Source organism: Rhincodon typus, chromosome 20 (genome assembly GCF_021869965.1).
Source record: "Rhincodon typus isolate 14 chromosome 20, sRhiTyp1.1, whole genome shotgun sequence".
Classification (NCBI taxonomy): domain Eukaryota; kingdom Metazoa; phylum Chordata; class Chondrichthyes; order Orectolobiformes; family Rhincodontidae; genus Rhincodon; species Rhincodon typus.
In genome coordinates, this window is record NC_063351.1 from 29,202,557 (window position 1) to 29,225,235 (window position 22,679).

The 22,679-nt window shown below is 37.9% G+C and overlaps 1 protein-coding gene across 7 annotated transcripts in view; it reads left to right on the plus strand.

The window, feature by feature from the left end:
- Window positions 1–22,679, plus strand: part of LOC109935183 (arginyl-tRNA--protein transferase 1) — a 217,805-nt gene that overhangs the window by 106,778 nt on the left and 88,348 nt on the right. For all 7 annotated transcript variants that reach the window (XM_048608828.1, XM_048608825.1, XM_048608827.1 and 4 more), the window contains exon 9: window positions 18,265–18,446. In XM_048608828.1, the coding sequence (XP_048464785.1) occupies window positions 18,265–18,446 (182 nt within the window). The remainder of the gene's footprint in view (window positions 1–18,264; window positions 18,447–22,679) is intronic.

The window sequence follows — 22,679 nt, forward strand, 5'->3', positions numbered from 1 at the left end:
GAAACGTCAGCCTCTCTGCTCCTATGATGCTGCTTGGCCTGCTGTGTTCATCCAGCCCTGCACCTTGTTGTCTCGGATTCTCCAGCATCTGCAGTTCCTACTATCTCTGGTTGAATTCCTTTTATGGTTTTCTTTCTCTTTAACCCTGAGCTGATTCAGCACCTCCAGTGATGATGCCCATGTCAGCTCAACTATTCATCAAACTCAGTCTTAATGGTCTAGTGTAAAAATACATCTATATTTACACAAAGCCACTGGGAGATACAATTATGACAATACTTTGTGTCTTATGTCTAAGCACACTTAAATGAAACTGTATGTGGTAAATTATATTTCAAAACCAAAGAATATATTGCATTCAAGAGTAGGAAACTCGAGCGAAAATATTTTTAATTGTTGATATATCAGCAGAATTTCTGAACACAAAGGTTTCAATGATTGTGTTGAGCAGTGCACGAATATTCCATTTATTAACAAGAAACCTTCAAAGATTTACCAACAAATATTGTTGAAAGAAAGAATTATTCTGTTAATGACATTTTATTTTGGGCACCTGGTGAATTTTCAGACCATCCAACCGATTTGAGTGAAACCTGAAGACACAGAACAAGGCATCCCATAAATAAAAGCAATTTCTTTCCTCACAACACCGAAACTGTTATCACTGTTGAGGCCACAGATTGTCTTACCAGGACCTACCTTTTTGTTCTCTATTGAATATATTTTCACCTGATTGAACTTAATTTTAATGAAATTCTGGACATATCATCTATTTTTGTATGTTTTGAGAATGCTTTGGACTATGTAACTTGAGCACATTATTTAGCCTGCCACTTGAGTGCAGTACTGCACTGCTGGGGATGCCATCTTATGGATAAGGTACCAGGATCCATCTGCTTGCAAGATCACTTGGCATGTCTGAAAAACAAATCAAGGGAGTTCTTCTTAATTCTTGTCCAACCAATACTACCACCTACCAGGTCATTTAGCTCATTGCTGTTTTCACTGATTTGTATTTCAGAAATAATTTATTGGCTGTGAAGCACTGTGGAATGTGATATTGTAGAAGGCAAAGTGCATTCTTTTAGTACTGTAAAACTACGCTTATTACCATCTGTTCAAATTAAAATGACCTGCATATTTTCTTCAATGGATTTCGGAGTCAGATTCCTTTGCTGCACTGTCACTTTTACATTAATGTGTACTAAATTATAATTGCATTTTAATGTGTGTCCTCGTTCCGTGCCTTCTGACTTCATTATTTTAACTGCAAGATTAGCTGGCATATCTCCAATACTGTCATGTTTTTCTAATTTCCCTCTGTCCATGTAACTTCCTTGAACATACATGTATGCCACATGGTTTTGAAAGTACTTGTTAAAAATGTATATATCCGCATGTGTCATGCAGATTGGAGAGGATTATGGCATTTGCAGGAGCTCATTTCATATAATGAGACAAATGCATTGGGGTAGAGTTTCCACCTCTGATATGATTGATTCCAGCGCAAGTTGCACCCAAAACGCTTCTCCCCACTCATTGCATTTAGGGTTTTTCCTCAAAGCCTATTTTGCATCTCACCAAGTGCAACATCTGTCGTGCATCAGTACAATCATGGGTACTGTTATAAAATATGTTTGTTTTTTTTGTTGCTTCATGTATATTTGAGTGATATCTTTAGAAAATATCACTCATAGCTGACAATGTTGTGTGTCAATCCAGCACTCAAGAGTAACATGAATTTAAATGACTAAAAATAACTATTAGAGAACACATTTTCGAATTAGGTCAAAATGTAATAACTAGTTCCTTAGCGTATATATAAAAAGACAACTTTAAATCTTTGAAAACGTACCTGTTAGTGCCCAAGATCCAGAATAATTTTGGAAACCTCCTAAAAGGCTTGCATGTGAGCAGCATCAACAGAGGTAGTCAAGTGATTTATTGATCTTGGAGATATAGTGTGTTTTGTGGGTGAAGCCTGCTTGTAATATAACATTTTAAAATGCACACAAAAGATAATGGAAACTCTCGATGCACTGCATGAAATTTGAGCTTAATTTTTTGCATTTTATTTTTGTGCCTGTTACTCTGGTATCAAGGAATTTACACCATAAAGCATAGCATATTTAAGTGAAAACTATTTACTATTAATTACAGACTGGAAAGAAGTTAAAAACGTGATTATAGCTATTGACTCAGTTGTAGTTACATCTTTAGTTATATAAATATAAGGCCTTTTCATTACAAGTATAGTTCACTTTATTTTGGTACAATTAACTAATACACCATTCAACTACCTGTGTAGTCAGAAAGGGGATGATATGCTGAGTGGAGAAAAGTCTTAGACTGTCATACAGAGAAGCAGAACACAGCAATCCAGTAGACAATTGATGCAAAAAGTTAATGTGCTGACTCAAAACAAAATGGGATTTTATCTTGAATCCTATTTTCCAGAATAAATTTTAGAAATATTTATGTTGTATCTCTACATTCCGAGAGAGATGTGACATTGACAGAACTCTGCCAGTTTTAAACCAAAACTGTTTGTCAAAACAACTGCATTTTGCTGTTTGAGAAGCCAATTGGAAACTTGATCTATTTGTTCCATCTTTTCTTTTCCTGTCTCTGTACCTGTCCTTACATTAGCTATCTAAAGAAAACTGTTGATTTTCCAGGAACTTATTGAAAATACTTCAGGTCATGATATTATAGAAAGCCTTTTCCCACTCCTATGCTTACAGATTTCGAGAATAATGTATTTGTCAAAAACCCATGTTTCCACCACCTGATATTTGTGCTAAATTGTATTGTTGTGTTTCAAAGGTAAGTGCTGTCATAGTCCCAAATGCCAACAACCACATCCCACTCCCTCAATCATCAGGCACAACTCCTTTCTGCTCTCTGACCTTTGCTTCTAAATTCAATGGTGATATTTTAATCCCTAAAAGCTGGGGGAAGTGAATACTGACTTGAGTTAAAAGTTTGAAATGGGAACACAATTTGTCCCTCAATTAACATCCCAAAACCAGATTATCTGATCATCGTCACATTGCTGTTTGTAAGAAACCAATCCACCTCCGCCTATCCACTTAGTTTCAATGGAGTTGGGACAAGGGGCAGGTGACCAATCTGCTGTCAGGAGACAAGTTAGTTTTTGAGACTTGAATGCCATTATTTTAGCAGATCCAATTTTGATTCACTTGGGCTTTAAGTAGACCGGCAGATAGAAGGAAGTGAGATGGAGCTGAAACAATCGGGTAAATGCATTTACAGGACTCCATGTTGGACTGCATCAGCAGGAATACTTCTATCTGGCCCAACAAGTTAGATATTTCAATAAACCTGTTCCAACTCCAGGAGCAGGTGGGATTTGGACCAGGGCCTTCTGACTCAATTGTAAGGAAACTACTAGAACCCCCACATTAGCCTGTAAATTAACCCATCTTCACAATGTGCTTCTGATCCAGCACATCTGCAATGACCAGCCTGTCTCTGCAATCATTAACAGTCCTCCCAATGATGATCAGTCCCAATCACCTTCCCCAATTGCTATACAATGAGCAATCACAACTCCCTCATATCGAACTGCTTGATCTCCCCTAAAGTATGCAACTCCCATTGACCACTCTTTTTCCACCCTACCTCGCTACAAATCACCTGTGATTATTCTCTCTCATGTTTACCGCCCTGTGACACCGAGGGACAATCTTCAAACATACGCCAAGATTATATATTTGCTATAAAAATTATACATTTGCCAAATTTTTTGTTTAAAAGAAAAGGCATCTAACTAGCATGCACACTGTTCATGTTGTGCAGATACTCAGCAGCTTCCAGTGAGGATGAGATACCGTGCAGGTAATGAACCACATATTTGTATTCACCAAACTCCCATGAGCTGCGCATGATGATAGTGACAGATTAATCTGTTGATATCATGTTGATTGAGGAATAAATATTGGCCAAAGCATAGAGAAAGCTCTCGTGCTGTTCTTTCAAATAGTGCCACGTGATCTTTTTCTCCACCCAAGGTGGCAGATGAGGCCCTGATTTAATGTATCAGCCACAAGGTGGCATCTCCAATAATGTAGTAGTCCCTAGGTACTGCGGGGAATGCATAATTTTAAGCAGTACATGTGTTCTTGGATATCATTGTTTCAATGGAAACTACTTCTATTGAAACATTTTCTCATTTAAACTTGGGTAATATCAGAAAATGTGTTTGGATTGCAAACATTTCAGCTCCAATACATGATATGATCGCAAAATAAAAGAAATACAATGTAACTGAATGTTCTCTGTTCATAGTGATGTGTAAGGAACACAGATCAAGTTTTCATTTTCTAATTGTTCCAAAGTAAAACTACAGAATGCATCTCCAAGATATAATCAGTATATTTTTGCAAAATCAATGTTTCTTTACTTTAAAAAAATATTTTGAGCAGTTTTTATTCTTTGAATTTTAAATTCTACCAGCTGCTGTGATGGAAGTTAAACCTGAGACTTTGGATCTTGGCCGGGTTCTCTAGATTACTAGTCCTGTGAGATTGCCGTGAAGGCAGCATCTATCCCCAATCAGATCTCCATCAATGTTTTTTTGTGCCATATTATGTATTTTCGTTTCATTTTTTAATTCTTAAACTTGTTTTTGCTATTCAGCTAAAATAGAATATTATGGCTGTCGGTGTTTATTGTTCTTACTTCATTAAAATTATGGGTAACTTTGGGAGTGTGCACATGTGTAGATTAGCAGAAGATGCTGTAGGTGATACTCTCCAGACAGTGCTGATGGTATGTCCTCTGAGTACAATGCCGTAATTTTGCTACCAAAATGGGTAACTTAGAGAGCATAGAGCACGACAGCACAGGAAATGGCCCTTTGGCTGACCATAATTCCATTCTAAATTAATCCCATCTGCCTGCACATGGCCTGTGTCCCTCTAATCACTGCTTGTTCAAGTATCTGTCTTAAATGGCTTTTAAATGTTGCTGTCATACCTGTTTTTAACTATCTCCCCTGTCAGCTGAATTGCAAAGTTTCCTGATTTCTTAAGTCTCATCAGTTTAAGGGACTTTGTTAGTCCCAAATCTTCTCTTGGAGTTGGGAGGGGGTGGGACAGAGTTGGGCTCACCAACCATGCGATTACCTCAGTTTTTTGAACTTGTTTTCTCAATTGTTTTAGAATTTGTTGGATTCTTTAGCCTTTGGCACATATCCCCACCCCACCCCTAATACCTCATCCATCGTTCCATCACGGTCAGAACAGGGAACAGTATGGAACAACGTTCCACCTAAGATGCGCAGTTGCTCAGAGGTTCCACACTCGCCCATCAACCTCCGGTCCCAAAAGTGGCTGCCATACGTGGATCTCGGAGGCGCAAGCAGCAGCAGAAAAAAATAAAAGGGAATGTAGGTGTGGAGATACGGGACAAAACCCTTGAATAATCGAATACAGCTCAGTTCTTTTAATTTTCCTTAGGCTGTTAATTTCTTGTAGCAAAAACAAACACATTTCTATTCAAAAGGCACAACAGACAGCTAATTTGCAAAAGCTTCTTAAAACTGTTAATCAAATTGTGACCTCAGAACTTATTGCTGAAATAATATTTTGTGGATTTTGCAACTAAGCCAATTATTCATAATAACGCAAGAACAGCCTTTAAATGTCCATAAAGTTTCCTTTTAGAAATGTGGAACAGGTAGTCGTTTTTACACCTGTTCCATCGGTTTGTGACTTCCATTAAGACCCTTACAATGACTGAGGTCTGTCTGAATTCAGCACTAAATTTTGTCTTTGTGGGTAAAATTGGATCTGTTAGAAATAGGAATAGGACTTTCGCATCTGGATTTCGAACTTGCACATCCAGGTCTCACCCATCATTTCTAGGTATCCATGGAGTCTTCTGAACTTTGCAAAAATCCAGCCTACAGTCCTTTAATCGTCATCATATTGAGAATAACATGTATGCTTACACTGTTAGACTCTTCATAGAAATCCTTGACAATGCTATACATTGTTGAATGATGCGTGATGTGGTTTGTAACAGTGTACTAATTTCTTAATTACTATTCGCTCTACTTGGTGACCCTGAATAGCTAACGCATTTGTGGAATGCTAATCATTTCTGTTTGGTTAAACGATTCAAATTTTACTTTTTTTTAAATGTTTGTGATATTTGATCTTCTATCATATTATAATAATTTATTTCAGTCCTTAGAAATTTAAATTTCTATGTGAATGTATTCTGTTCTTTAAATTTTTTAATTTACGGTGTGAAAGTACTTCTCTGTGCTTTGCTGCATATCCCATATTGCAAATACGAGTAAATTTAAGACATGAGTGAAAAAAATTAACTTTTAAGCAGTTCTATTTAAATCAATGTTTTATAAGTTCTTTAAGCTTTTTAAGTGCAGCTCATGCAAAGAATTGTTCATGCAATATAGTTTCAGTACAGTATCAAATATATAGACATAGGATATCATTTGTTTTTAAAATAAACTATATAAAAGTCCTTTTGGGAGGGGTAGCATACTGAAAAATGTGTATTGTATAAAGTGAAATGCTTGTTACCAATTTGCCATCCAGTGTCCACATTAAGTAGTTGCAGACCAAATGTGAAACAGCTAGCAGCAGATTAACGTTCTCCTTGTTTTCCTGCAGTAGTTTGCCAGGGCACTCTATTACTCCAGTTTAATTTTACAGTGAACACCAGCTATCTTGATATTTTGGAGACAATGAGGGGTAAAAGAATGATATTTGACTTTACAACTTTTACAGTTAGAACTCCCTTTTTATATGTTTAGTGAGATATTGATTATTTTGTCTGTATTAACATGTATACAAATAGATGAAATGGGATTGTGTGCTTTGTGCCGTTAGCTACAGATGGAGTACTTTCAGGACTCTTTCTTAATTTTTTTTTGACCGCATAAATGATAATTAACATTTTGGAAGTTGCAAAATAAATAATTGTGTAACAAGATTGTTCCTTGGTGAAAGCATTTTGGAGTCTGTGTATGTCATGTGTTTGATTAGGTCAAGGAAAGATATGTCATTAGCCACTCTTCTCCATCTCCCTTGCTGCAATACTGGTCTTCACCTCCTGCAGATTACTCGCAGAAGTGGAGATATCTCGACACAAACAGGTGGAAAACAGTTCAATCTACACCATCTTCATTCCAAACCCAAAATCATCCCAACTTAAGTAATTGAGCTCTAATATGCAGACGAAGCTTGTGGGTGTGCCAATGCAAAACTGAACCCCAGGTCATTGAGAGTCCTTTTCTGAAGCATATGAGAAAATGGGCTTTTCCGTAGACATCTGCAAAACCAAGGTTCTCCTCCAGCAGCTTCTACAGCTTAACACCATCAAATGTAGTCTGTTTTCAAAGCTTCTACATTGGTCATTGTAAACAAACATGTAAGTATAGCAAGTGGTTAGGAAGGTAAATAGTATGTTGGCCTTCATTGCAAGAGAGTTTGAGTGCAGTAGCAAGGACATCTTGCTGCAGTTGTACAGTGCTCTGGTGACACCATATGTGGAGCATTGTGTGCAATTTTGGTCTCCTTACCTAAGAAAAGATATACTTCCCATATGGAAGTGCACCAAAGGTTCACTTGCCTGATTCCCGGGATGGCAGGCCTCTCCTTTTGAGGAGAGATTAGGTTGACTGGGCTTGTATATCCTGGAGTTTAGAAGAATGAGAGGCGATCTCAAGTAACCGTAAAATTCTAACAGGGCTAGACAGACTGGATTCAGGGATAATGTTTGTTCTGACTGGGGGGGGCTGGGGGGTGGGTCCCCAACAAAGGGTCACAGTCTGTGGGTATGTAGTAGGCCATTTTGGATGTAGATGAGAAAAGGCATTTAGTTAGGGTGGTGAACCTGTGGAATTCCCTACTACGTAAGGCTGTGGAGACAAAGATACTATATATTTAGAAAGAAATAGATACATTTCCAGAAGTCAAAGGTGTCAAGAGGTATGCAGAAAGAATGGAGAATGGAATTAAGTACAATCACGTTGAATGGTGGAACAGGTTCAGTGGGCCGAATGGCCTACTCCTGTTCCTGTCTTCTATGTTTTCTGCATTTCTATCAAAGAAACGATCAAACATCCTCGCCAACGCATGGGCTTTTCTTCTGCTGTCTCTCTGTGTCTATTTCTGTCTCTCTCCCCACACCCCCTCCTCTCTCTCCATACCCCTCCTTCTCTCTACTTGTCTCCCTCCCTCTCCTTCCCTCTCTCCACACCCCTCTCTCCCTCTCTCTCCACACCCCTCTCTCCCTCTCTCTCCCTCTCTCTCCACACCTCTCTGACTCCCCACTACCCCCACTCTCTCTGTCTTCACACACCGCTCTTCATTCTTTACGTCATGCTCTCTCTCCTCACACCTCTCTTTCTCTGCAGTAAAAAGTAAAATAAAGCCTGAAGAAAACCAGTTTATTTGCAGTCTCTAATTGCTGTAAGCTGTGACTTTTAACAGTAGCTAAGCAATTTAGAATTTATGAGCCAGTTCTTCTGCTTGCTTCTTGCAAGGAAGTTAAAAGCACCTGGAGAAGAGAGATCAACAAACAGCAAGTCTTGACAAGCAAAGACGTCATTCTGGCAAACCCTGTGGACAGGGGCTGTTGAACTGCTATCCCAGTTTTTCTTATCAGTGAAACTAATGATTATATTTTGTCTTAGGTATGTGAGCTTATGGAGCATTTTATAAGGGGATTAGATTTTTTAACTAGTAGAGCTATAGAATTTTTCATTCACAGGATTGTGGGTGTTAGCATTTGTAATTGCTTAGAGGGCAATCCTATTGCTGTGGATCTAGAGTCTCATGTCAGCTAGACCAGGTTAGGATGACAGTTTCCTTTTCTAAAGGATACAGTGAACCAGATGGATTTTTCCAACTGTCAGTACTGTCTTTATGGTCATCATTAGACTCTTAATTTTTACTGATTTCAGCTTTGACCATCTGCCATGGCAGTACTTGAATATGAGGATTTTGGTCCCCAGAAGATACCCGGGCCTCTGAATTAATAGTGTGAAGAAAATACCACTTGATCATTGCCTTGCCAACAGTTCAGATTTTTAGCTACAAGTAAACAACTATTTATTTATCATAAATAGTCGTTCTTGTTAAGTCCAGAAAGCCGGTCCATGCTTTTTGTTAACTTGGTATTGGGGTATATTGATAAAATTTCAACTTCTAATGTGACTCCAGGAATAGCCTGATTTTCACCATGCTATCCCAGTGAGGCATTGATGTAAGATAATTATAAATGTAAATACTACTCAAACAGGGAATGTGATTTCAATGGACATTATGAAATAATCTGAATTTAATATAACAGCTTCATATCATTACTAGTCAAAAATGTTCAAGCAGGTTTTTAATTGGTAAATAAAGCGTTGTCATAGTTGCATTTTAAGATGACATAGCTGTAAAGTTTTTATTTGTGAATCATAGCCAGTTCTTTCACCCACTGTAATTTTTGTTATGCTGAGCCAGCTAATGTCCCAAGCATGTTAATGCTTTCTTTCAAACTTGGGGTAACATACTGTAGTAATTGAATGGAAAAGTCAGGTGGACTGTAATTTAAACTATATAGCCAGAAAATCCATTTCATTGGTGTGATTTAAAGTCAAAATAAAATTATCAAAACGTGAAGTCTCTAAACCTAGATAACTTACGCATTTGACATATAAATCTTGTTAGTCTTTCTCACCAAATAGTGCACTTGTACTAATTCCTTTTGTGACCAGCTTTAATATTATTTAAACAACTAAACGGTAATTTTGTATCCGCAACAAAATCTGAGAAATTTAGCAAGTTCACAGGTAACCCTTTAGATATTAGTAAACAATCATTTCAAAGCGATGTGACTTGTGGATGCACAGCAAGAACATTAATGGCAGTCAATCATTGCGTGACTGAAAGAGCTATCATAACGAAAATGAATTTTTCAATCAAGGTACTGATCTGAATTCTGCTGTAGAATATAGACCATTATCCAGCAGTCAGATTGACCAGAAATGTTTCTGATTTTTAAATTCTTTTGAGTGAGTTGTTTGCAGTCTAGACAACAATTAGGATGCTTTAATTGGCCTCATATGAAAAGGGTGAATGTTTGTTAGGATCTGACTTAGATGACATGATTTCCATAGTTAACATTCTTTGGTAAGACTCTTACTTTCTTCCATATAGTTATTTTACATGCATCAGAAAATGACTAGCATCTGCCCTAACACAGAAACAACCTTTTGAGGAAAGGAAGTAAATGCAAATGGATAAAAATAAAGTAAATGTGTATTTCCTAGAATGTTTGTAAAAGACAGCATTTTAAGGGGGCCAGCTTTAAAAATATGAAAACAAGAATATATCAAGTAGCCTACAGTATTTGAGGAAGGGGTTCTGAGGAAGGGTCACCAGACCCGAAATGTTAACTCTGTCTTTTTTCTTCACAGATACTGCCAGACCTGCTGAGCTTTTCCAGCAACTTTGTTTTTGTACAGCATTTGAGGCATGGTTTTCTGAATGTCCACTGACAATCTCATCTTTTATTCTGCAACTTTTGTGCTAACAGTGTCTGTAAAGAGTAGTACGTAAGTGGCAGAACAGATTGATGGTGCAAGCAGTAGTTCATAGCAAAATCAACAACAGCCTAGAACTGTATAGCATTCCTCAGGGTACTGGAATCAGCTTGGGTGCTTTAAAGGCCAGAGAAATATCAGTCATATAACAGTAGAAAATTTATAGCAAAGGATGAGGCTGTTGTTGTGAGACCAGCATTCATTCCACATCTAATGGGAATTGAGAAAGTGGTCCTGCTCATGTAAGTGCACTTACAGTGCTATTCAGAGGTTTCTTTAGGAGTTCCAGGATTTTAACACAAGAACAGTGAAGGAACACATTTCTCATATATATTAGAGTTGATCTTTCTCTGCACTTTCTCTGTAGGTGTAGCACAGTATTCTGCTTTCTGTTCTGTTACCCTAAGGTACTTACGTAAGGTATGATTTGTCTGGAAAGCACATTAAACAATATTTTTCACTGTATCCTGGTGCATATGACAAAATAAATCAAATCAAATCAAAATGTGGAGACATATGGTTGAAGAAAAGAATTTCGTTAAAATGAAATTAAGGAAAAGTTAAACAAGGTCTGGAGAGATTTGAATGCAAAATTAGGAGGAATTTTGGCAAGGAGTGTTAAATGAGAACATGGGCAGCAACATTCTAAATTAATTCTAATTTGCAACAAGTGGAGAGCTGCAAAGAATTCATTCAGCACATTAAATCTCTTTTGGGATTAGCATTTTGGTATTCCTGTGGCAGAGGTTGGACTGTGAGAATTCAATGGATGGCTTGAAACTGCAAGAAAGTAATTTTGTGCATGATTTAGATATGAAGAAGAGAGCTTAGCTTGGGGATAGGTTGCATGTCAAGTTGTCTATGCTCCCCAATTTAGCTTGAGATACAGTCAGGAAGTTGATTTAAGCATTGTATGAACGTGTTTGTATGCAATTACAGACGTCCAGCATCATTATTAGTGGATAGTTATTCTTGTTGTGAAACAGGTAGAAATTTCCGTTTTCTATCAACGTTAAACTAATATTAAAAAGACCATAAATAAAGTTACGGAGAATGGAGCTTGTGTTTTATGGCCCCCGGTGTGAACTTAGTCTTTTCTGAGAGCGTCCTGCTGGGGTCTTGCTCAGATCTTATTTAGCTTTGTACATTCAGAATTTTAATAGGAACCTAACTCTGCAGCTTTGCCACAGATTTTCCATTGATCTGCACCCAAAAATATTTCCATTTACGTAAGGGAATTTAAACTATATTTGTTGTTCCCTAAAGGATTAGGTTTTTTTTGTCCATATTCAATACAATCTTTTCTCACCTTGATTAAGCATATTTCCTGGTAGGATAATCTAGAGAGAATTATATAGATTAAATGTGTGAAGTATATTTGTTCTAGCTAACGAAGACTGGGAATGACAGAATAGTGGAACACAAATGAGGTAGTTGGATTTTTTTCCTTTGTGATCAATGGTCAATAAAACAAAAACTAGTATTTTTCATGCTTCATAAGTTATTATTTTTGTGAAGTTTCATCACTTTTTCTTGATTTTCAATTTCAGAGATCACTCGCCTCTTTGATATGAGTTTGCTTTTCGTGCTGCTTTGATAAATGTCCAAAGGATAGATACCACACTTCTGTCTGCAATAGCTTCAGTTTGATCAATCTCAGAGGGTGACATGAAGTACCTTGGGTTTGGTAATATGTGAACTTCAAGGTGTTGGTCTTGAAACACCTTTTATAAGCTAGTGGGTAAATTAAGGGGCATTTGGATGAAATCCTATTCCTATTTAAAAGAGGTAAAACAGGAGAAAACACTTTGTTTGTTTTGTACTTTACCTTTCTTGTTAAATATAAGAAGCCAGTTGGTAATTATGGTACAAATACCCCTTGAATAAATAGTTTAAGTACATGTGTTAATGTTTATCAGAAGTCCCAACTCCTCCTGTAGCGTTTGAACTGGCTACTGTATTCATTATTTTTCAACACTTACTAAAATTGCAATAGAAAACAGTTGCTAAGATTATTGTATTGCAATTCTTGTTGGGTAGAATAGCTTGTTTTAACTTTTAAGAAGTATATCACTTTTTGAATAAGTTGATTTCCTAATGATCAGGCCTACTTATGAATATGTGAATGAATAAGTCAGGTTCTCCTTTAGATTCTAACATGTGCTAGTTATTCTAAGGCTTGTTTCCTTGGCTGTACTGGAGAGCAAAGGAGACCCTTAGAAACGAAGGCTGTACAGTTGAGGACAGTTTTTGAGCCATTCCTAGTTGCAGTAGCCTGTATAGTATTTATTTATTGTTCAAAAAGTTCTGCAACGTTGAGAAAGAGATAATGTTGAGATAATGATGGTCTGGAACAAATTGAAACAAGTATATTGTCCTCAGAAGACTGCCAAACAAACCACAGGTACCCAAGTAGCTAGAAACAGAACTCTAATTTTCTTAAGATGGTCTTAGCCGCTATACCCCATGACATTGTGACATTCCAAAAACATTGGCAAATAACCATACTGAAGACTTCTGGCAGTGGGAATAGCTGTAATGTAAATAATCATTTTAGGTTGAGTAATATTTGCCCAAAGAGTAATTGGGCAGGAAAAGAGACTGAAGCTCTCAATGCAGGCAGAGAAGCAAAATCATGAACTTTGATTATGATTCCTGAAACACAGAAGTTCTCTGGAGCAGGAGCATTTATGCAAGATTTATTTATCAATCAGTATTCAGTAAATGCTAATAATGATTTTGCTTTTACAGAAGAAATTATAGCTGAAGACAAAATCTTTGGTTCTTGCTGTTGTGAAATATCTGTGATTCTGCTGTCTGATTCAAAATTCGGAATGATCAATTTACAATTCCATCAGTTTGTATTTGAAAGTGAAAAACGGTTGTTATGTAAATGCTACTTCCTTCTTATAGACCTCTGGAAGAGACTGGTTCAACTGATGACACAAAACAGTCATTGTAACTAACCGGTGATTGTTGAATTCAAGCTTCGCAATTGGGAGTTTATTTCAATTTACTCTAATTTAGTATAAGCTCTTTACTTTTTAAACTTGCATCCATAAATGTTCTCAACTGTTTCTTGAAAATATCTGGTTTAAAAACAAGTGAATCCTTGAAAAATTCTGTATGCTACTTTGTACTTCAATCCTCAAAACAGTACTTTTTTTTCAAAAAATGCATCTTGAAAGAGAAGCAAGCCCGATTAGAAAAATTAATCTATGGAAAGTGCACACAAACGTATGATTCATAAATTATTTATACAGTGCACCATTCACCTAGAGTTGTCATAAAATATTTTAGCTTTTCTATTTCTAGCTAATGTGCCACTCTATTGTGAAATTCAAAATATAAATAGGTTCTCTGATTCTTTAACTATGTTTTTTTGTCTCCAGTATTCTCATTTTATTACAGTTCTGTCCTTCATTCTTTTCTTCTATCCCATCATTTTCCCTGCATGCTGTTCATTCTACTTTACAATATGTTTTAGTCAGCAATCCTGGCAGCTAGACATAATCTAATGATAAAATGCTGATATCTGCTCAAAATGTTTGAAGACAGCTGTCAAATAACTGGGATATAACTACTTGGAAATGACTGTGAGAAACTAGTCATTGCAAGAGTTGTTTGTGCACTAAAGGCATGAATTTTGCTGACTGAAACTTTCTGTCAAACCTTGGGTAACTCCTTATGTCTGGGATTTTGCACATGAAAAGCACTTTATCAGTTTGTGCAGCTTCTTAGCCTTCTGCAGGTTCCTGTAAGATTAATTGGAATTCAACAACACAACAGAGAAAAAAGGCAGTATGGTTTTGAACAACAGTAAAATACTGCTCTAAAAATCTGGAATAAATACAGAAAATGCCTGAATTACTCAGTGTCAGGCAGCATCCATGGTGAGGAAAAAAAGTTAATATTTCAGGTCAATGAACTTGCATCGGAATTGGGAAAAGTTATATCTCTAATAGGTTTTAAACGATAAAGGTGGGAGAGATAAAAGGGAAGGATTTTATTAGGCTGTAAGGTATGAGAAATTGGATGACAAAGGGATGTAACACACAAAGGCATTGTAATTGGGCAAGTACAGAAACAAGACATATCTAGATAAAGTAAGAACACGAGAAATAGGAGCAAAAGGCACTATTGCCCAAAGAGTATAGTGTGCCATTTTGCATGATGATGGCTGAACTTGAGCTTCAGCTCCTTAAATCTTCCTGTCGACTCCCCATATCCCTCAATTCCCTGAGAGATCCAAAATCTGTCCATCTTGGCCTAAATTATATTCAATGATGTTGCATCCCACAATCCTCTTGGGTAGGGAATTCTAAGGATTCGCAACTCCTGAGTGAAGAAATTGGTCTTCTTCTCAGTCCTAAATAATCAACTGATTATCTTGAAACTGTGCCCCCTTTTTCTAGATTCCCTATCCACCATCAATATGTCAAATCCCTACAGAATTTTGAATGATTCAATGAGATCACTTGTCATTCTTCTGAACCCTAGCTTATAAGGATATATTTGCAAAGCCTGTCCTCGTGGGTCACAAGTAAGAGGGTTTTCTTATCAAGTGATCCTTGACTACAGTGTTTCCATTGCAAGAATATTCTTCCTTCAAAATGGAGACCACAATTGCACACAGTATTCAAGATTCCAGAAATATTTTCTCAAAGGGCCGTGAATCTGGAATTCACTACGCTAGGCTGTGGTGGATATTTTGTATACTGAGTAAATTTAAGGAGGGCATATTAAATATCTGTCTTAGTCATAGGTTGAAGGGTTGTAGACAGCAGGCAGGAAAGTTGAGTTGAGGCTGAGATGAGATCAGCCATGATCATATTAAATGGTGGAGCAGCTTCATGGGGCAGAATTGTCCACTGCTCCTAGTTCTTAAGTGCTTTCTGTTTTCGAAATGCCAAGTGTTTGTTTCATAATGATGCCAATTTTAAATGTAATAAATGCTTGTATAAAGAACATACCTTTTTATTTTCGTGTTTTTTGTGGACTGAAATGGGAAAGGACTATTTTATAATGCTGTGCTTTCTTAAAGCAAGTTAGCAACACATACTGTAAGTGCAGTTTATATTTGTTTGTTCAACTAGTGGGGTAAGTTTAGTACAGATGACCTGCAACCACGGGTGTGTAAAAGGGAGATTTGGCCAGCAATAAGCAGCTGATTGGTCTGCAGAGTGGTGACCAGTTGTCAGTGACAAAGGCCTTTTGTCTGCCCTCAGCTATGTGAATATGCTCGAAGGTAGCTGAACAGCTTTTGGGCATGAACAGGAGGATATAGAAGCCTTCGGATCTCTCGAAGGAGAAGTGCTGCCCTTATCACTGCAGTAAAATAACAACTAAAGCCTGAAGAAAGCCTGTTTATTTTTCTTCACCAGTTACTGTAAACTGTTGCTTTTAGCTAGTAAGTCAGAGACTTGCCAATGTGATGCCACTGTTTAAAAAAGTAAGTAGACAAAAAGCAGGTAACTATAGGCCAGTATCGCTTAACTTCAGTAGTGGGGAAAATGCTTGAATCTATCATTAAGGAAGAAATAGCAAGACATCTGGATATAAATTGTCCCATTGGGAACACCCAGCATGGGTTCATGAAGGGTAGGTCATGTTTAACTAATTTGGTGGAATTCTTTGAGGACATTACGTGCATGGTGGACAGTGGGAAACCTGTGGATGTGGTGTATCTGGATTTCCGGAAGGCATTTGACAAGGTGCCACACCAAAGGCTGCTACATAAGATAAAGTTGCACGGTATTACAGGTAATGTATTGGCATGGATAGAGGATTGGTTCACCAGTAGAAAGCAAAGAGTAGGGGTAAATGGGTGTTTATCTGGTTGGCGGTCAGTGGCTAGTGGTGTGCCTCAGGGATCAGTATTGGGACCCCCATTGTTTACAATTTGCATAGATGATTTGGAGTTGTGGAGTAGGTGTGGTGTGTCAAAATTTGCAGATAACACTAAGGTGAGTGGTAGAGCAAAGTGTGCAGAAGACACTGAAAGTCTGCAGAGGGATATAGATAGTCTAAGTGAGTGGGCAAAGGTCTGGCAGATGGAGTACAATGTTGATAAGTGTGAGGTCATCCATTTTGGTAGGAATAACAGCAAAATGGACTGTGTTTTAAATGGTAAAAAATTGCAGCACGCTTCTGTGCAGATGGAATTGGGTGTCCTTGTGCATGAATCGCTAAAAGTAGGATTGCAGGTGCAGCGGGTAATTAAAAAGGCAAATGGAATTTTGTCTGCCATTGCTAGAGGGATGGAGTTTAAAAACAGGGAGGCTATGCTGCAGCTGTATAGGGTCCTGGTGAGGCCACACCTGGAGTACTGTGTGCAGTTTTGGTCTCCTTACTTCAGGAGGGATATACCAGCACTGGAGGGTGGTGCAGAGCAGATTCACTCGGTTGATTCCAGAGTTGAGAGGATTGGATTATGAGGAGAGACTGAGTAGACTGGGATTATACTCATTGGAATTCAGAAGAATGAGGGGAGATCTTATAGAAACATATAAGATTATGAAGGGAATAGATAAAGTGGAGGCAGGGAGGTTGTTTCCGCTGGCAGGCGAAACTAGGACTAGAGGGCATCGCCTCAAAATAAAGGGAAGCAGATGTAGGACTGAGGTCAGGAGGAACTTCTTCACCCAAAGGGTTGTGAATCTGTGGAATTCCCTGCCCAGTGAAGCGGTTGAAGCTACCTCGCTGAATGTTTTTAAGGCAAGGCTAGATAAATTTTTGAACAGTAAAGGAATTAAGGGATATGGTGAGTGGGCGGGTAAGTGGAGCTGAGTCTCAAAAAGATCAGCCATGATCTTATTAAATGGCGGGGCAGGCTGGAGGGGCCAGATGGCCTACTCCTGCTCCTAGTTCTTATGTTCTTTATAATTCATGAACCACTTGGCCTGTGCCTGTGTCCCCTCAAAGGAAGTGGAGTAGAGAGAAGTGATCAATGAAAGCAAGTCCTGACTAGCCAAATGCAGCATCTCAGCAGACCCTGTGGACTGGACCCATTGAACTGCCCTTCTCAGTTTGGTCCTCCACACATAACACTATTGAGTTTTTCTCTCATCTGTTCTAAAGAAGAGTCACTGGACCCAAAACGTCAACTCTGATTTCTCTCCACAAATGCTGCCAGATCTGTCAAAATTTCCTAGCAATTTCTGGTTTTGGTTCCGATTTCCAGCATGCACAATTCCTTCAGTTTTTTTGTCTCATTTGTCTCTCTCGCTCTGTGTGTGTGTGTTTATTACAGAGGTTAGAGCATTAACAAGTAGAGTTATATGCTGACTGTTCGTATTTGTGTACCTGTAGCTAAAATCTATTTATTTATAATAAGTAGTGTACAGAGACCTGGTCCATGCTTTCTGTCAACCTTGGTCTAAAATGTCAAGTGAATTAGGATATTTTGTGTACTTTAATAAAATCTTAACTTCTGGGATAGCGGGACTTGATTTCCAGCTCTCTACCCCGGTGCATCATGACACTGGTGCATACTTCGTATTGGAATTACAATTCAAGATTGCATAATTTTTAGTTTTGAGCTTAGAGTTGTTATTAAAATATACTTTTTGTTAAAAATCAGACTTTCAACTTCAATGCGTTAATTTCTCTATTATTGACTTGTGTTAAATTGCTTGGATGCCTTCTAATATGATTTATTCCTCCTTTTCTAGGCAGAGAATCCAGTCGATGGACCTGCTTCAGGTTACGGTTCATTTCACCAGCAGTACTGGTTAGATGGAAAGATTATTGCAGTCGGAGTAATAGACATTCTTCCTCACTGCACTTCCTCAGTGTACCTTTATTATGATCCTGATTATGCATTCTTGTCGTTGGGAGTTTATTCTGCACTCAGGTATAGTGAGCTTTTATTATGCTTTTTCATATCCTTTCATTTGTACATTTTATGTTACTAATTTGTATGACTTCCTCAGATCAGATATACTGTAACATTTCCAGTTTGGAATGTTTGAGAGCAAGTTAATTCTGCTCATTAATAGCATGATGTTAGAATGCCTAACTGCAATGCATGAAGTGGAAAAGATTATAAATTTAAATATTTACATCAAATGTAAAACGGTGATCAAACATTATAAAGGTGTTAAAATAAATTGTTTTGCATATCCAAATACTGTCTTCCAAGTTTCTGCTCCCAAAGTATTGTACGAAAACAATTCCCTGGTGTTGTTGAAATGTTTTGGTCTCCTCAAAAAAAAAGGCCAGACACCTGATGTTTGCAGATGACAGGTGATTTTCACCACTTTGATGTTAAATGAGATAGTTTTAGTGTATAAGATGAGGATGGAAAAAAAGTCTTAAATTATACTTGAGAAGCTTTTTTAGCCAGTTTATGGCCCAACAAGAGAGGGGGCTGTTCTGGATCTAATATTTGGTGATGAGTCTAGGCGGGTATAAGTAATGTCAGTAAGGGAGCAATTTGGAGATTGTGTCTATAACTCAGTTATAGTAATGGAAAAAGACAAGAATGGGCCAGAAATACAGGTTCTAAACTGGTGAAAGACGTATTTTACTAAGGTAAGATATAATGTGGCCCAAGACAACAGGGGCGACTACTTTCAGATAAAACTGTGTCAGAGCAGTGGGAGGCATTCAAGGAGGAAATAACGAAAGTACGGGGAAATAAGTTTCTATAAATGCAAAGGTCTTTGTCCAAGACTGGAGAACCCTGGTTGTTAAGGGATATAAAGGTTTGGATTTTAAAAAGTGAAGCTTATTGCAGTTTGAGTGCTCAATATGGCAGGATCTCTACAGGGATATAGTGGAAGAGGAGCTTGAAGTTATAAATTAAGAAAGCAAAGATTGCATGAGAAAGCAGAATAAAAGAAAATCCAAAAGGGTTTAAATATACAGAGTTGGACAATAGTAATGGTAAGGCCTTAGGGATTATAGAAGTAAACTGTGTATGCACCTGAAAGACTTGGGCACAGTCCTCAATGAATGCTTGCATCATCTTCACAATGGAAAAAGTCATCGCAGGTGACTTAATACTTAATTTCTTCTAAAATTTCAAAAATATTAACAAAGAGGAGATAATGGTATGTTCAGCAGCCTTAGAAGTGAATAAATCTACAGGCCACGGATGAGATGTATTCCAGGCTGTTGGATGAGTTAAGGGAGAAAATATCAAGGCCCTTGGCAGTAATTTTCAAATCCACTGGCCACAGGTAAAGTGCCAAAGGATTGGAGGACTGGGATTTATGCAGTTCGGTCTTTGAAGACTGGTGCTGACACAGCAGACTGTGCTGTTGTGCTGTATATGTCTGAGTCTGAGATTTCTGGATTGGAGAGATTACAATGTATTTGATTAGAGGTTAAAATGATGGTAATTTGTATTTTGTTTAATTTACCAGTTGTTTTACATTAAAACTAAATGAGAATAAGTTACAGTGTTCCTCAATATTGTGCACGCCCATCTGATGTTATGATAATCCAATTCATAATGATCCAAAGTTTTCAAAGTTTGTAAATTATATTGTTGGGTAGGAAAATTGCAAATGCTACTCCGTTATTTAAAATGGATGAAACAGATAATGGGTCCATTTAGCATCATATTTGTAAACGGTGCTGGAATCTATCATCAGAGACAACCTTGGTTGAAAATCAACTGATCTAAGAGAGTCTATATGAATTTGTGAAGGCTAGGTCAAGTCTGACTAATCTGGAAGAATTTTATTTTATGTTTACAACTTGCAACATGGATGTGGCCAGTGGATTTTGTTCATATCTAGCAGGAATAAAGGATTTGTTTTCTGATTTGCAAAATGTGACAAGTTGTGTTCCTTGGAGACCTGTACTGGGACCTTTGCTTTTCATCATATATTAATGACTCCGATATAGACATCGAAGAATGTAAATCCAAGTTTGCAGATGAAGTTATTGGCATATAGCTTTACTTCACCTGAAGATTACTTAATCTATGAATTTAAATCATGAGCATAGGTTAGAAAAAAATAGAGATAGTAAGAACTGCCGATGCTGGAGTCTGAGATAACACAGTGTGGAGCTGGAGGAACACAGCAGGCCAGGCAGCATCAGAGGTTTGTTCCCTGATAATCAGAGGTTGAGAGATGATTTTAATCAAGGTGTTAGAATGATACAGGAATTTAGTGACAGACACAGACTACGCCCACTATCGCTAGAAACGAGAAGGAGGACATTCAAGTAGCACGAGAGTTAGTCAGTTGAGGAGAGAAATTTGCTGCTATTCCTGCCTGGAGCTATCCTGTCAGGAGATCTGCTGTCATAGCGTGTCACACTCCCCTGTTTTGTGCCATCCTTTCACATTCACTGTAGCATGTCTGCAGTCACAAGCTATCATCCAGCACTGCCTTGGTTGACCAATTTTTCTGCTGCCTTTCACTTTTCCCTATAGGAGAGAACTCTGTATCTTTTCAACTCTAATCAAATACCAAAATACTGACATTTTACCATCTTGGACTTTATACATCGTTATCCTGATATTATCCTTTCCTCTATCTGTCAGAGACTTTACCTTTCGGTGCATAACTTGTGATTTTCTTAGCAGCTCCAGTACTTCGTTGCATATATCATTGTGTCATTTATCTTAAGACTGTCAAGATCACCCTTTTTCCATACAAGAGTAGTGGAAATTTTGAACTTTCCCATCCAACATGCAGTTTAGATACTGGATCAGTTGAAGTTTTCAGTGCTTTTGTCAATAGATTTTTGTTGGGTTATTACAGGTTATTAAAGTATTTTGAAAAAGGTCAAAAAAGATCTAATTGAGTGCACACACTGCAGGACTCTTTGGACTTACTGTTACCGTGTTGTAAGATTGAAGTAGTTTACCATAATAGAGCAAAGCAAAACTTTAGAGAGATTTGAACACCAGAAAGAAGAATTTAAGTCAAAGGTGTTGTTGGGCCAGTAACCAACATTAGTTAATAATCACGCATCGGTGGCAGTTAGAATGCAAGAAAAGTTTGTGAAGACTGGAAGATGGGAGACTTGCCAAGGGAGCATTGAATAGATAAGTTTGAAGGGAACAAAAACATAAATGAAAGTTTCAGCAGTGTTTATACTGAGGTGAAGATGTGCAGTATCCAAAGATGAGACTTGAACCCCAACTTTCTGACTCACAGAGAGTGCTACTAACTAAACACAGCTGAACAGCCAAACAAGTTTGTAGTGAGTTTGAGCTAGCTATTATCACCATACAATGGAACCTGATGATACGTATTTAGTTTATCTTACCAAGGACCGGCACATAGATGCAAAATAGGAGAAGGCAAAGTAGCAAATCTTGAGGGATTCCAGAGGTAATGGTATAAAAATGAGAAGAAAAACTTGCAGGCGATTCTCGGACTATGACTGGCATCGACTGCAGTCCTATTTAGATGGGCAATGCAGAAATATGACACGATCAACATTGTCATAGATTGCATGTAAGACCATTAGAAGGTGTTTGGCTCCTAGAGCCTGCTCCCCCATTCAATAAGGTCATGCTGGTCTGACATTCCTCTGATCACTTTCCTGCTTTTTCCCTGTAACCCTTGATTCTCTTACTGATCAAGAATCTATCTATCTCAGCTTTAACTATACATAAGGACTCTGCCCCGCATCTCTCTATGGCAAGGAGTTGCAGAGAACTCCATTCTCTGAGAGGAGAAACTCCTCCTCATCTCCATCTTCTGAGACTGTTCTGTAGTCCTTGACTCTCCCGTGAGGGAAAACATCATGTCAGCATTTACTCTGTCAAGCCCTTTAAGAATCCTATATGTTTCAATGAGATTACCACTCAATCTTCTGAACTCCAGTGAGTAGAGTCCCAACCTGTTTACCCTCATCTGTTGAAACAATCCCTTCATACCAGTGACCATCTTTGTGAACCTTCTCCAAACTGCCTCCAATGAAATGATATGTTGCCTTAAATAAGGGGACCAAAACTGCTCACAGAACTCACCTGTACCTTGTACGGTTTCATTAAGAATTCCCTACTCTTATAAGCTAACTCCCTGGAAATAAGGGCCAACATAGACCTCCTGATTACCTGCTACACCTGTGTGTGTGTGTGTGTGTGTGTGTGTGTGTGTGTGTGTGTGTGTGT